This window comes from Andrena cerasifolii, chromosome 10 (assembly GCF_050908995.1).
Source record: "Andrena cerasifolii isolate SP2316 chromosome 10, iyAndCera1_principal, whole genome shotgun sequence".
Lineage (NCBI taxonomy): Eukaryota > Metazoa > Arthropoda > Insecta > Hymenoptera > Andrenidae > Andrena > Andrena cerasifolii.
In genome coordinates this window covers 3,832,304-3,848,305 of record NC_135127.1, presented here as the reverse complement: position 1 = coordinate 3,848,305, position 16,002 = coordinate 3,832,304, and the positions used below count along the sequence as shown (strand labels likewise).

General features: G+C 36.9%; 1 protein-coding gene and 1 long non-coding RNA gene across 2 annotated transcripts in view; one reads left to right on the top strand and one right to left on the bottom strand.

Annotated features, from left to right (window-relative positions):
* The window catches only part of Cad99c (cadherin 99C), a 226,191-nt gene that overhangs the window by 170,378 nt on the left and 39,811 nt on the right, over window positions 1–16,002 (top strand). Inside the window, exon 6 of the mRNA XM_076822501.1 lies at window positions 3,707–3,970. Within this exon, the coding sequence (XP_076678616.1) occupies window positions 3,707–3,970 (264 nt within the window). The remainder of the gene's footprint in view (window positions 1–3,706; window positions 3,971–16,002) is intronic.
* Window positions 11,406–12,736, bottom strand: LOC143374408 (uncharacterized). Its single transcript, XR_013086653.1, has 3 exons — window positions 12,328–12,736; window positions 12,169–12,254; window positions 11,406–12,081 (listed from the first exon to the last, which is right to left on the bottom strand). It is a non-coding gene; the product is annotated as an uncharacterized LOC143374408 (long non-coding RNA).

Here is a 16,002-nt window from a genome sequence, read left to right as displayed (position 1 = left end):
GCAGAGTAAACAAAAAAATTATTGTTTGAATTGTATCAATTTTTGCATTAGATATACAGCATTCGTTGTACCACTGTAGAAATTAGAGCTCTTGACGGGCGCCATCAGAACTCGTGACAGGATCGTCCGAAATGAAAAAACTAAAAACATTCCTAAAATATATGTGAATGGTTATCGCCTTATCGGTCTCCATTGCAAAGAAACAATCTGGCGATTTTTAGCACATCTTTAAACACAATGTTGCAAAAAAAGCATTTCTTCCACGCATAAATGTGTCCATAAAAAAAAATTGGGTGATCCAAAATTACTCTTTGCGCATAAGGCGATAGCGAGTCTAATTATGAACAGGATTCCGTAAGAGTTTTTGAAATTGGTTCGTAATAAAATTAAATTTTTTGCAGTGGCGCCCGTCAAGAGCTTCAATTTCTACAGTGGTACAATGAATGCTGTATATCTAATGCAAAAATTGATAAAATTCAGTCATTAATTTTTTTGTTTATTCTTTAAATATGAAGTAATAAAAGTCCAAAAAGCATTTTTACCGTAGGTACGTCGTTCAGTTTCTTTATTGTATTATTCAAGCGTTTTGACCGGAGGGTACCCTTAACTTCTTCACACTCGTTGGCTTGGTTAGCATTTCATCTATGTTGGTATCAACTGCATTCCTGAGATCGTCTGGTACAATTATATAATATCTTTTAACTGTGATTGGAATATTACATTCATCGCACATTTACAGAAGTGATTTATCCATTAAATGACTATGTGTTAGGATTGTGTGGCCAATTTTGAGTCGAGTCATAACAACTTGATCTCTCCTATGTAGTATGTTGTTTTATATTTAACAGTTGAAATTGTGAATTAAATCGTAGATTTTTCCAGGTTTGGTTTTCCAGATAACATTCCATTCCTCGGCGAAATCCCCATTTTTAATACGTGAAAATTCAGAGAATTTAATTTGAACTTGTTTCCCTGCGTCTAAAGACTGTAACAGTATCAAGGTTTTATTATTATTATTTGAAGTATTTTATTACTGATAATACTCGTGTGAACAATGCCTGTGCTGGTTTTCGTTACAACCTAGCCTAATACACAGTTACATAAATTATCTTGCTAATACAAACTACTTAAAGATTCAAATCTTTACACCGAACAAACTCTCAACGTTGTAGCACTGCGGCGATGAAATAAATCGTTTAAAAACCCAAGGAAAACGTATATAAAAGAAAAGGTATGAAAGGCTTCCAATGTAATTAAAATTTACTGTTACACCTCTCCGTTCACTTCATTGATGCACAAATTGAGCAAGCTTAGATCACGATGCAGTGGTTGCAATTATTACGGTGCACGTTACAGTTATAACCAGACAGACCAGTAGTGCATGAATATGTAATAAAATATAACAGAGAGAACCTCGTACCCACTCCTATCCTCCTACGAAGTATCTCTAACAATAAACACACTCTCGCACCACTACATCACCGCGCGAGTGTTTAAATAACCACCCGTGTTAAACGCGTAATGGCAAGCGAGGAAACGAATTGTCCATGCCCTCCAGGAACCGGGCGCTATCACTATCCATCAAACTCCTACCGTGCCACGTATGATCAAACGCTCGTGCCTCAAACTTTCTCGCGTCGAGGGCGTTCGATTTTCACGTGCCTGTGTTTCCTAACGTTTCGGTGAACGGCCACTGGCGTAGAAATTAAACACCAGCGAAGTAAGGCTAATGCTAAAGTGGCTGCCAACTATCCGTCCAATTAATATCCCCCTGGTATCGGTGGCGATCGCGGAAACAGAGGGAAGCACTTTCAATTTTGCAACGAACGGTGACCTATCGGCGGCAACGGCGGGCTCGTAGGGAGTACCCCCGATCGAAATCTCGCTACGCCTCGTTCATGATTTCCGTTTCGACTAATTAATCCGCGGCTGGCACGGCCCGTCCGCCGGGTTCCGCTTCGCGGAAGAGAAACGGAGGAAGCCGGATTACACCCCTTGGTAATCGGTCCGGCAACGAAAAAACGACCGCGCCCGGCGAGAGATATTTGCTCATAAGTTCGTATCGGCGTACGTTTTCTCGTGGGTAATCGCGAGGCGGGTCGGGTTCTGCCCGGCAGAAAAATTCGCGCCACGGTAGCCTGACTTATCGCGAGATTTATCGAAACGGCACGGTTTCGCGATACGAAAAAGACCACGGTGAATTATCCGCCCGTTATGTCCGCGGAGAATTGCACTTTTCGCGGTGCCTAGGTGCCGCGGTTTAACCAGCGAGCGAGCCCGTCCAGGCCCCTGCGTTTCGTCCAATTATTAATCTTGACGTGCAGGTGTGCTTGACCCCGTGGTCTTTAATTAGCGCCTGGCACTGGTACGCGCGAGAGCTTCGCATTTAGCGATACGCACCGGGATATCGTTTAGGGGAATGTCCGACTAGCGACGTCGGAGGATGCATAGGAAATATGTATCGTTCGGTGGGTGCGCTGCAGCGTAAGTTATACTAATGCGTTGGACATTTACGCGGCCTATTTAAAGGCCTCTCGGGCTGTAATAAATATCGAAAGGCTGATGGAGAGGGTTTTGTGAATGGATGCTGTATCATTAGCGTCGGTAGAGTGTGTAATTATAATAATGCCGGGGAGTGACGAACGGGAGCTAAAAATAAGGTAAAACGTACGGTAGTAACGGAAGGTGGTTAAAGAAGAAGAAAGGAAGCTGATGGAAGGCTTTTAGCCGGTTGTGTTTGGGGTTTTGTTGAGGGGAATCTTTCTGAAGTTTGCTAGAAAAGATTTGATCTAGATGGATCTATTTGTGCGATACTCTGGGAGATGTACGAAGGACATCTTAAAAAGGTAGTTACTTAAGTCTTTTTTAGTGGAAAGTAGAATTACTTGAGAATGAATGCTTGAGGATAAAGTATTGAAGAATAGAAAGAAGGTATTTAATTTAGGAGAAAATGTATCAATGATTGAATATATTTTTTAAAGGCCGCAATTATTTACTAAAATTTGGATTTCTTTGTTTCTTGTAATTTCATCTTAGGATCGTTTAATATTCTACTGTAATAATCGATAGAATAATCTATTGATAGATTAATTTTGAAGATTAATGCATCGGTTAATACAGTAGAATATTAAACTGATAATGGGTGACTATTAGTTGTTGATTAGAGTTATGTATCATCTTCTGTCTGAGCTTACGCTTTGGAGACCTCTCTATTCTTCCATATAATAATAATATTAAATAATAATGATAATGATAATACGTCTTTATCAAACCATGCTAAAATCATATCAGCCTATTTGCACGAGGAGATGACTCGCACGAGATTCAGCAATTTGCTGCTCTGAAGTCTACCCTTGAGAATAATATCAAAATACTAATAATAATCGAAAAAGCATATACTGATACAAAATACAATAAAATACACACGCACATACCTATAATAATTTCATAAAGACAGGATGACCGTAGCACGGTAATGATTAATTGAAATGAAAACAGAAATTCAGATTTTGAATAGAAGAGTCAGTGTCCCGATCAGCAGCTGACTGTTTAATTAAATCCTTCATTAGGTCCTTTAACGAAATACAGATAATGACAGGCTAGGCATCCGATAAAATGCTACTTGCCAGAGTAATTTATAATACAGCTGTTTGAAAGATGTTGCAAATCCCGAAGCAGAAATAAATTTATCTCTATTTGTTTGCAGTTAACACCAGTTGGCTCGACGATCTTCAAAAATATAGTTGCCGTAGATGCTGATGCTGGCGTGAATGGCATCGTCGAATATTCGATCGCACCTGGAGACGGAACTGGGATTGGCAACAATGACGGAGTCGGCCGAAATAGAATCACGACTGCTGATGGTTACGGTTACTTCAGCATCAACTTGCCTCACCAAGGACAAGTTACTGTTAACCGTACCCTCGATTTCGAAAGAACGCAGCGATACCTCGTCACTATTTTGGCTTCGGTGAGTGTTGATTATTTATAAGTTCTAGCGTCAGGATAAGGTAGTTGCAGTCGTTTTAAATGGCGTGCGTAAAACGTCATTCTGATAAAATCTTAAAGGTCCAGTATTTCTTAACGGTTTGATACATACATGGAAACCAGGGCCAGATTAAGAGCTAGAGGGCCTAAGCACTTAAAAGATTTTGAGGCCCCTTTATACAGGGTGGTCACTTCAACGCAATGTACGAATTTATGGCATTTTCGATAATTTGACTAAAAAGTGTTTCTATCAAAAGTTAGACTTTAAATTTAGAAAATTTCTAGGGTGTCCCCCTTACTCCTGATGCCCTAAGCATGTGCTTATTTTGCTTAGTGGTTAATCCAGCACTTACGTTTCCAGAAGAAGCATTTTATTCTTTTTTGATCCTTGAGGAGTCATGTTGGCAGACGAAGAAGAACGTCATTTTCGGGATCTTTTTGTGAAAATTGTGATGTATGTTTCTTAGAACTATTTCCTTATTTTAGAAGTACATATATTCAGCAACCCTCAGGAATTTTGTTATAGGAAAATATTAGATAATGAATGAATAACAGCCACTATCGCGGAAGCTGTTTTTATAATGGCGCTGCGCGGTGAGCACAATTTCTCCGAACCGGATCATCTGAAATCAGAAAGTGAAGAAGAGTCTGTTAATACAGGAATTTATCTAGTTCGTGAACGAGGGATTTTTCAAAAAAACGATTTCAGACAAAACGGCGGCCGTTTAACCCAAAATCATGATTTTTCGATGTCTGAATCGTTCGTTTTTCGTGAATTAAAAATAGAGTTTTCATCGAAAACAAAAATCCTTCGTTCACGAACTAGATAAACTCATGTACTAACAGAATCTTCTTCAGCTTTCGATTTCAGATGATCCGGCTCGGAGAAATCGTGCTCGCCGCAAAAAAAAAATAGCTTCCGAAAGAGTGGCTGTTATTCGTTCATTATTTATTATTTTCCTATAACAAAATTACTGAGAGTTGCTGAATATATGTACTTTTGAAATAAGAAAATAGTTGTAAAAAATATACATTAGATTTTCCACAAAAAATTCGTGAAAATCACGTTTTCGTTTCGCCTGCCAACTAGGCATGACCACTTAAGAAAAATCTTATTATTTTTACATAGAATTAGGAGCCACTGGGGGAAATAGATCTGTTGTTATTAATATCGAACAGAATCTGTTCTGAAATATTTTATGGCAACGCAACGTGGCGATAACATTATTCCAATTATGCAATCTACCATCAGCTCTAACATCCATTATACATGTAGCGGTACAAATTTATATCGATCTTTCGCATTTGTAATTTCCCCCCGTCTTCTAAATACAATCCCCTATACGTTACGTTCCACGGAGTATTCAAACTGGCTTCGATGCAACGTCCTTAAACATGCGCGAGTAGATTTCAATATGGACGCGATTAAGCTTCGTAAAAGTTTCTCACAATCCCGAACACTTACATTATATGCAAATATCGCGTCCAAGTTGGGTAAGAATGGTTACTGCGACCCATAGTTTTATACCTGGCCATATTCTCCGCCGTTGCATTAGATATCATTTGTCTGTGGAAATCTGGCCGACGTTATCCAATCCGTACGCAAACTCTCGCTCCTATTTCTCTCATCTTGCTCGTTCTATATATGTACAGTCGCTCGCAAAAGGATCTGCCCACCCCATACGTGCGACATATTTTATTTATCGAACGAATATTAATTTAAAAATTGCCCATTATAATTTACATTAGTAGAAACTTTGAGTAATATATTTATATCTACCAAAGAAATGCTGAAGGAAATTTTGCTACAAAAATGGAAGAAGATAAGCCCCAATTTCACAGAGATTTAATTGAATCTAGGCATAATAGATTAAAGCTTATAATAAAATCGCAGGAATATTGGAAGAATTAATTATTGCAAGTATGTTTGTATGAATTAAATATTCAATTTGGGGGATATTTGTTTGCACTATCTTTGCTACTTCCACGGATAATAATACAAACTTTTTTTAAATAAACTGCGCAGCATTTTTTCAATTGGATGCACCCAAAATTAAAGTATACGAATCAATTAATCAAGGTTTATATTAATGTGAATTAAAATTGCAAATTCTTATTTTGAAGCCGAGTTGATATGTAAAATATGTTACATTTAGAGTGGACGGATACTTTTGTGAGTAATCGTTCGTCCATCGTGTGCAATAGTTGCATGCATTGCCAGTAGCAGACACCGGAACGCTGGCGAGTCTGTGGGGAGCTGTTTACGAAACGGAATTATATGTATTCCAATATATTCGTATGGAATAAGTTATTGCAATTACCAAATTAATGGTGCCAAATGCAGGAACGACTGCAGCAGCCTACAAATTTTACGAGTGTCATATGTATATGAAGTAGGTCACATACACTGCTATTTCACGTAACGTCACTATTAATGTTAATATTGGGGATAGTAAATTTTTTTTTTTATACACTTTAGTTGCTTTTGCATTTTACATTTAACGTGTTGGCGAGATTCTAATGGCAGAAACTCTTCCTTACTTTTTTTTAAGTAGGACGCCATAAATTCTTGAGTATTCGGTTAGTGTTGGTAGTGGATATAATATGCATTGCAAGCGTATTTCATATTTTGCAGTTAAGAAAGTATGGAGCTAATAAAAGAAGACACAAATGTAAAAATTAATAGTTTCTGCACAGAAAACTTGATACGTTTTATGTCATTTAAGTGTGCGATGAAAGAATCTATTATAAATAATTGACAGTTCTGTTACATTTTTTAAAAAATTCTTCATTTAATTGCTTGAACACAAGTGTCTATATGTTTCTTTGCAGGTGTGTTTGGTTACTTGTACTGTTAATAATAGAAGGCTAGAAACATTCCTGTACTCAAAATTGCTTTTACTAACCAGCAGTTTTGTCAATGCAGTAATTGAAGTATATTAAATCATTCAGTTTTTGATTTCCCAGTTGACAGGGAATCAACTCTTTCTAAGCTGTAGCACATAGTTTGAAACATTCTGTACGATTAGAGCTACATAGACACATATTTCAGATGGCAGTAGAATATGTCCATCTATAGTCAGACCCAAACTTAATCACTTTAGAATGGACTTGCACTTCTCTAAACCTTTTTCATATTTCTTTTATCTCTATCATATTTTGTCATCATCCCTACTAATATATAAAAGTAAAACGTTGTCTGTTTGTTTGTCCTTCCTTTGCTCCTAAACTGCTGAACGGATTTTAATGCAATTTTGAATATACATTACATACGTCCCAGATTAGATTATAGACTATTTTTTAGACTTTTTTATTTTTGAAACCGGGTAACGGGTCAGCTAAATAGTTATACATATATATAATAAACATCCTTCCACAAGTGATGTATCTTTCTTAGTGTTATCAAATGGAACGTCATTACCTCGTCAGTTTATTTTTGTGCATTTATGGCACATACTTATTTCATTCCTCAACTCACGAAAAAAAACTTGATTCTGCTTAGTGCAATCTTAAACGGACATACAAATGTTACTAAACTTTTAAAATGCAGTTCGTTTATTCGGTGTAGTACTAAAGTATGGAATAGAAAACGGTAACATTTTGCAAAACATATCATTATTTATACATTCGTGCAGATCAATTTGCTTACATTTCAGTTCAAGTATGCTATAATTATTTCCTTTTTAAGATAAGATCACCTGATGCCTTTTTCGAGCGCGCTAGAACCTTACTCGAAATACCGCTGATAGTCATTCAGATCGTTCCATTTGCAACACAATTGCAGCGCGTATCTCATGCTGGAATCGACCTTCGGCGAAAAGCTGCAATGTGCAGTGGGTACGAAATGTGTATTACACGCTCATTTAAGAAAGAGATAATGGCACTGCTGCAGTATCGGTGCGCATACCTTCCAAATGACCCTTCTGACCCTTCGGATAACTTGGTCCCAGTTTGCTCCTGTCCTTGCACGAAATTGGTGCTTCAACCAAAAATACAAACGTCACTGGGCGAAATAAAGTCAGTATGTTACAGTGATGTTAACTGCCTGATGTAAACCGAATTCAAAATGGCCCACACTGGTCTTCTAAGACGTCGTATGCGACTAGCAGCCACCTACATTAAACTTTATGAAATGTTTTAGAATTTCGACCGTAAAGAATTTTTGAAATTTAAAAGTAAATGCTATCGGTGCACCGGTTCGGTCTATTTTTAATTAAACTTTATGTATTCAGTTGTCAATTTATTCGAACACTTTGAATGAAACTAAAACAGTGAAATTATAAATAATAAATTAAGCTGAATTTAGTTGATCTATTTATATACACAGAAAGTCTTCTAGTGTTTGTCATAACATTAGATAGATAGTTTAGATGAATGTTTACTGCTGTAAACGACGAGAAAACTTAACTGAACTTAAACTGTAGACTCACTGTACTATGTTTTCGGTTAAGTTCACGATCGAGTTATAGGTATCTTGCCTGTTCTCCTTATCCGTGTTAAATTGATCTTCTCACACTAGAGACACAAGTAGGTACACACTTCGTCTTGTCGATGGAAGGTTAATCTAAAGGCATATCTTCATTGAAAATTACAATCACTAAAACGTTTAAATCATTCAGAATCTCGTAGTTAATTATACATATATGATGTCTGTAAAAGGTGTCACAAAATAAAATACAGCCACGCACTGTAGGTTTCGAGCAGTTATATACTTTCTAATTAAAGCAACAAAGGTTGTTTCTATTAAAGTAATTATTCTTCAATTAGCGTATTATCTTAATCTAATAACGGATACAAATATCCTTGCAACAATCATAAACTGTAAAGGAGAATATACTGTCTCCTACGCACATTGAATAAAATATATATATGTTATATATACATTGCTAATATTAGTAAAATCATTCAATTGTCATTCATTAATCACAAAGGCCTCTAATTGTCCCGGTGATTATAAAAGTGGTGTAAGTCATAAAACCAAAAAATTGAATTTTCTCTTATTTTATGTTATATTGACTTATATTTCAATATTATGAAAGAATTATAATAATATAATAATATAATAATATAATAATATAATAATATAATAATATAATAATATAATAATATAATAATATAATATTATAATAATATAATAATATAATAATATAATAATATAATAATATAATAATATAATAATATAATAATATAATAATATAATTTATAATTATTATATTCCTAACCGAGTCTAAATAATAATAATAAAACGATTTTATACACACTTATGTTACATACATAAATAACAGACGGGAAGAAGATAGATAGCAATGAAAGAGGTTGACAAAAATAAGGGGATAATATGAAAAGCGAAAGAACTGAAGGAACATTAAAGGAAATTGATAATGACGTCGGTAGAGGTCGTGGTTCAGCGATATTAAAGACCGAATGCATTATGAATAACTAATATCTGACTATGTAATTTATCGTTGGTGGCACGATATTTTCGAACCGATTATACTAGCGAAGCCAAGTCAAGAATATGGTCAGTGGTCAATTAGTGTAGGACGAGGGAATAAGAAAGGACTCGGTGACTCATCGAGAGGAGTCACTGATCCCCGGACTATATTCGCATTAGCATATATTTTCTTCCCACTTTGGCGCGCGGTTGTCATCTTTACGAACCTTGCATGCCATTACAATGGGACACCCTACGTAGCTCTTGAAACAGACACGTTTCCCAATTTCTCCCCCTACTTTCTTCTATTTCTACTTCATCTTTAAGGGGTCTTCCTGCTGTAGCGGCTGAAAAAACTTAAATGTTTGGGAATTATAAAAAGAAACAAGTATTGCACATAAAAAAATGTTCTAAGTAAAAATATCCATTTATAGTCTCAAAAGGTGGTAGAATAAAGCTGCGAACGTGCAAAATGGTACATGCAATACTTGTTTCTTTTTTAATTCCTGAAAAATTTAGTTTTTTTTCGGCCGCCACACTAACAAGGGGAGAACACCATGTGGTAGACACCGATTTTGATGAGCCTTGGCACGATGGATCTATGTCGAAAATAAGTAAATAGGTGTCCGAGCGTTTCTGCCAATGGGCTTTCATAACAGAAATATTTACATGGAATTTATTAAAAATTTCATAGTGGCCGTAGGGTTTTAATGGGTAAAAATCCCACACTACCCTGGCACCCCGGGGGATTCCCCTCTGAAGGAGTCAGGGTGACTTTTGAAGATTTAACATAATTGAAGTTAAAAAAAAATTATAACAAAATTAATTTATTAAAAAAATTTATAAATTTTTTTTAAACGTGGAGACATCTTCAAAAGGCACCTCGATGCCTCTAGAAGGGAATTCTCCCGCTGGCGCTAGGGTAGTGTGGGATTTTTACCCACTAAAACCCCACGGCCACTATGAAATTTTTAATAATTTACATGTAAATATCTTTGCTATTAAGGCCTTTTGGCTGAAACGCTCGGACACCTATTTACTTATTTTCGACATAGATAAAATCGATGTGTACCACATGGTGTCCTCCCTTTGTAAGAAGACCCAGCGTTGAATTACATCCATACATTATTTTCTACAAAAACATTACAAACCCTTTTATGTCTGTGAAGAAAGATAACTCCATGATCACCAGTCATTTATATACACTCTTTCCGATAGAGTAAAATGCCAAGCCAGTTATCTGCTCCAGTTTCGAATAATGTGCGCATAGAACGATAGCAAAGCTCGTACTAACATAAGTGACACAGTAATAGTACATTGCGTGACAAGGGAGAGAAGAAAGCGCTCGGGCAGCAAACTTCACGCTCGTCGAAATCGCGTCTCTCCCGTGTCACGCACAGTACTTTTTTCAACACCTTCATGAAAGGTGTGTTTTTGATAGCCTGCTGAGCGATTCGCAAAAAAATATGCATGTTCGATTGCATTTTTATTGAAATAAAAAGAAAGAAACTAAAAGCACTGCTTGCGATAAAGACTCCACTTTTTGGTCATCTCGCCACTCCACAAATTTCCAGTACATTGTCTACTTTTCTGTCGATTTCGGCGGGTAGCAAATTGTCCTCGATCGCTTTTGCAGCTTCTGCTATATCGGGGGAGCGTGCGGTAGTATCCCGTATCACTATCACTCATTTTATCTTCCAATGAAAAGAGGTGCTGCGACAGTTGTAATGTCAACGTAAACACACGTGATCGATATCGATTAGTCGACCAATTGCTTCTCAATACCACAGAGTAACGTCATGCTCACTCAGCTCGCAAACTCCAGTTTCCTAGGGAGCAAAGTAAAAAATTGCGAATACGCAAGCGCGCAAAGTCTTTTTCCCTTGGGAAAAGCAGAAAACGCGAGTACGTCTGAAATTGGTAATTTTGCTCAGTAGACGCAAGAAAACGCCAATTTTCGTGCAGGTGTCGAAAAAAGAAACATTTTCTTTAACGTGACAATCGAAATTCTTGTAACCTTTGCATTGTAAGCCTTCCAATGCTGATGTTTCTTACAATCAGTGGTATCGTGCTCCAATCTCTTCTTCCCAGCATCGTTGTAAATGGAAGTGTCCATTCGGGCAGTTCAGCTCTCCTTGAATGGTAAAACGAATCACTGATTAGTAAGAATGACCTGAAGAACGGCGTGTCCGTTCGGCGTTATTTGGACCAACTCCTTCCTGCAAAAGGATCACAGTGCTCGGGCTCAACGGTTTCGTTAACAGAATGGGGGGAAATGATCGTGCCGTTTTACATAATGTGCGCTACATATCCCTTATGGCGCCGTACCAGCTGGATATGCACCTTTGGCACGCGTTGCAAGATTAGAAGGCACCGATCGCAATCAGCGGTTGTAGATATTTGCATTTCGCTTCCCCTGGTAATTCCCTGGGTGGATACCGACCTCCAAATTCTTTCGCTACCCTCGTTTGGTCATCGCGTTATCGTGGCAATCACGTGCTACATATCCTTGGCAATCGCGTGCTACTTATCAACGCGTTTGGAGCACGAGGAGGAATACTTACTCGAGTAGTTCAAGATGAAAGTGGATATTCGGGTCACCAGGAGAATAAATGCTATCGTTAATGGTACGACGTAATGCATGAAGACTATTTAGGAACCTATTAGGAAAAAAATTAATAACTTTTTTTTCGTAGCTGATAAGTACTTTGCGAAATTGTTAAGTCGCGTTAAAAATTTATACTCACGTGAGAAATGTGGTACGTTATAAAATACATTTGTTATATTTTGGATTCTATTCCGTTGAGGAAATTATACATTTACCTGCTGGAAGCTAAAAAAGATGTAGAAAATAATTCAGTCATCCTTTACGCTGTTTGTATTAACCTAGTAATTTATTTGTTTACCTGTAAATGCGGGCTTGAAACCTTCGGAGCACAAACAGAAAGCAACCATTGTCTTTTCATTTGCCTAAAAGTAACATGAAATAGTAAAGTTCATCGAACCGTTTGAGTGGATGTCAGCATATACGGGTTCGACATTTCTGATCGGACTTCTTTCATGAATTTACTTTACAAAAGCTGACATAAATTATTCCAACGATGGAATAGTTGCAAATATATGCCACGCGTGCATCCATATTTTTAATATCAAGAAATAAAAACAACACGAATATTATAATACAATTCTGTAGTGTTCAAATATTCATTTTTACTAATTAAAAACTGTCTTAACCTTACAAAATACCGCTAACACAACAGCAATATGCATTTGAACATATTCAGTATCACAAATGCTATCGGTACATAGATTTGATGTCGAAATAAAGCGAAATGGAACAGAAGCTGAAATGAGAAATGTAACCCATCTGCAACCTTCCATAATCCAATACACCGATGCAACATTCTGATCAATTTTTAAAGTCCCACCGACGACCTCGAGTTCTAATCTGCCACTCAGCGTGTCAAACGTCCAAGTGTAAAGAGACCGCACTACGATAGAAATTAGAATACCGATAATAACACCCACGCGATGAACAATAACGATAACAACAGAACGTCTTTATTAAATAAAATTACAATTGAACGCGTGCAACGAGCGAGTTCCGGGCGAGAGAAACAGAAAGCCGGCTGCTGATTAAGCCTAATTAACTAAGAATAACAACTAAATGTACCTGCACCTATTTTTATTCCACACAGCCAATGCACAGCCTTATCCGTATTAATTGACTTGCTCTGCAATCGTCAGGTTCATACCTCACGTGTGTCGTTCACTCCGACCGATGATGTTAATCGCATCTGTATCGATTAAGATCGGCCGGTCGTGCAACGAATGTCAATCGATGGCTGTCTTGTAAATGTCACCAGCCGCGGGCTCGTGGGCCCAGAGCGCTTAGACAGACAAAGAAACTCGCCTTGCAACTAGATAACTGCGAATAGGATAACGCGCAGTGGGCCGCGAATATGCCACGACTTATATGCACATGCACCGGTGTATGCACATGCAACTGGCGAGGTAGGACACAGTCGCCACGCGGCATTAGTCACCGTTCGACTAGCTGCTACCTAACGCAAGTCTGAAATTTCGTTTTAGCACCATGGACGTGGCGTGTCCGCCTCGTCTAATACGCGAAATTTGGTCCAGCGTGGTCGCCTGATCCTCGGACGCGAAACGTGATTGCGTGCAACCTGTGACAAATAGTGCATCCGCTTGGCAAAAGTGTCCTAGGATTGCGCCTGTGCGCACAGTCGCGTTCGGCCGTGTAGAAATGTTACGAAGGTGAACGTTCACTCGGTGCGAGTTTTCCTTTTGACGATATTCTGAAATTCAACCAAATATCTGCGCTCGTCAATTGGTCATCAGGATATTACGGACACAGTGGATACTATTTATATAAATTATTAGTAGAATAGTGATTAACTGGCCTGGAGGTTCTAACGCCTAAACTGCAATGTTGACTTTTTTCATTGCGGTTTTATTATTAACATGATTGTTTCGATATTATGAGAACCTTTAACGAATATTATTACTAACACATTTTCTAAATTTCGATTCATTCGTTTGCTACTGTTTAGTACAGTCGCGTCGGAAAGTAAGTTGACACTATTTAAAATCGCATAACTTTTTTAAAATTGGCCGGGACGATTTGAGTTTTGTTTTAGAAGCTAGCGGAATTAGTTTTCTAGGTGACGTGTTTCGTCGTTTTGAAAATAATTTCAACTGGTCGGAATAAGGATGAAAATAGTGAAGGTCGGTTTTTTCAAATTTTTTTCTGAGCCTGTAATGAAAATTCAAAAAACCCGTTTGTAGTTTTACCGATTTAGATGAAATTTCCAGCATGTATACAAGTTACTTCCATCTACAAACGGGTTTTTTGAATTTTCATTACAGGCTCAGAAAAAAATTTGAAAAAACGACCTTCACTATTTTCATCGCTATTCCGACCAGTTGCAATTTTTTTCAAAACGACGAATCGCGTTACCTAGAAAACTAATTCCGCTAGCTTCTAAAAAAACTCAAGTTGTTTGGACCAATTTTAAAAAAGTTATGCGATTTTAAAGAGTGTCAACTTACTTTCCGATGCGACTATATGTCGTATACTACAGTATTTATTTCCATTATTCTTTATTTACAAATATGTACAAGGAATTACAGAAAGACTGCAATTACACTATTTAATTATGTATACTAATGTATAATTATTATTAGCAAAAAGACACCAATTGTCTTGCGTCTTTTAATATATGTACTAATTATGAGAGATCTTAACAGTGATGGATACTTTTTACGTAACAGTATGCACAGCTGCTTTATATTACTAAAAATTGTACTTTAAATGGAATTATCAACTAAGCAAGGCTGAAATATATAAATTTTCCGACGAATTTGATTTAGTATTCGTATAAACAATAATATATAATTTCGAATCGCGTATGCAATAACGAAATAGTTATATATGTATCCATTATTCATAGAAGAAGAGATACAAACTGATTATTTCGTAATAATAAAGAAAGAATACAAATCCGTGCTATGTGGAGTGGTATGTATGTATTCTTGTACAAAAGGCATTCTAAGGCGCCCTAAGTATTTCCGTAGGAAGATAGGAGAGGCACTGACAGTATTAACTCATCAAGAATTTCAGCCTGACTATACGTACCATATTCTCTTCTCCAGAAGTACTAAGGAAATTGTGAATAGTTTAATTTGGGCTTGTAGTAGCAGAGTCGCTATTTTCTTCGCTAACAATTGCACGTGGCATTAAATACTTACATAAGCAATTCCAAAGTGTGGAAACTGTTGAATCGTTTTTTTTTATTCGAGTGTTCATTTATTCAATTTTTGAATATAATTCAAGTGTTTGGGTAGTTGAATATTTATGTATCTGAATATTCGCGGCATTATATTTGTCGATAACAGTCCAAGTTCTGAACATTTGAATATCTGAACATTCATGGTAATCGAATACATCTAGGAAATAATATACGAATACATACAGGAGTAAATATATTTTCCTCGAACATTTCGGAGCTGAAGTAAAATCTACCAAACGCGATTTAATCCATACGAGTAAACAAAAACTATTTTTTTTCCTTTTCAAAAGACATTTGAAACGAAAACTCTACACCTTTCGTGATATAGAAAATTCTGAAACGGAAATTGTAATCTATTTATCTATTTATTTATATATTATATGAGGTGTCACTCACCGATTCATCAACGAGTGTGCTCCTTTTACGACGTACTTGCCCGATACGAAGGGATTTTTTTAAATTCCATCCCCAAGGGCGGAAAAAGGGGGGAAATGTATTTTGTCAGACTCCTTAATATCTCTTAGGCCCGATTAGATATCAACTTGGTTTTAATTCACAAAGGTTACCCAACGTGTACATATATAAATGTTCGTTAAACAAATGTTACTTTACAAAAATTACATATAAAATTACTTTAAAAAAAAAACAGATATAAAAGTAATTCCTCTTAATTTTTCTACGGTAGCGAAACACGGGTATTTTGCTAGTTAGGCATAAAATTAAAACCTGGAAAGGGGGATGTCGTTTCAGCTTCCTTGAGCGCAGCGA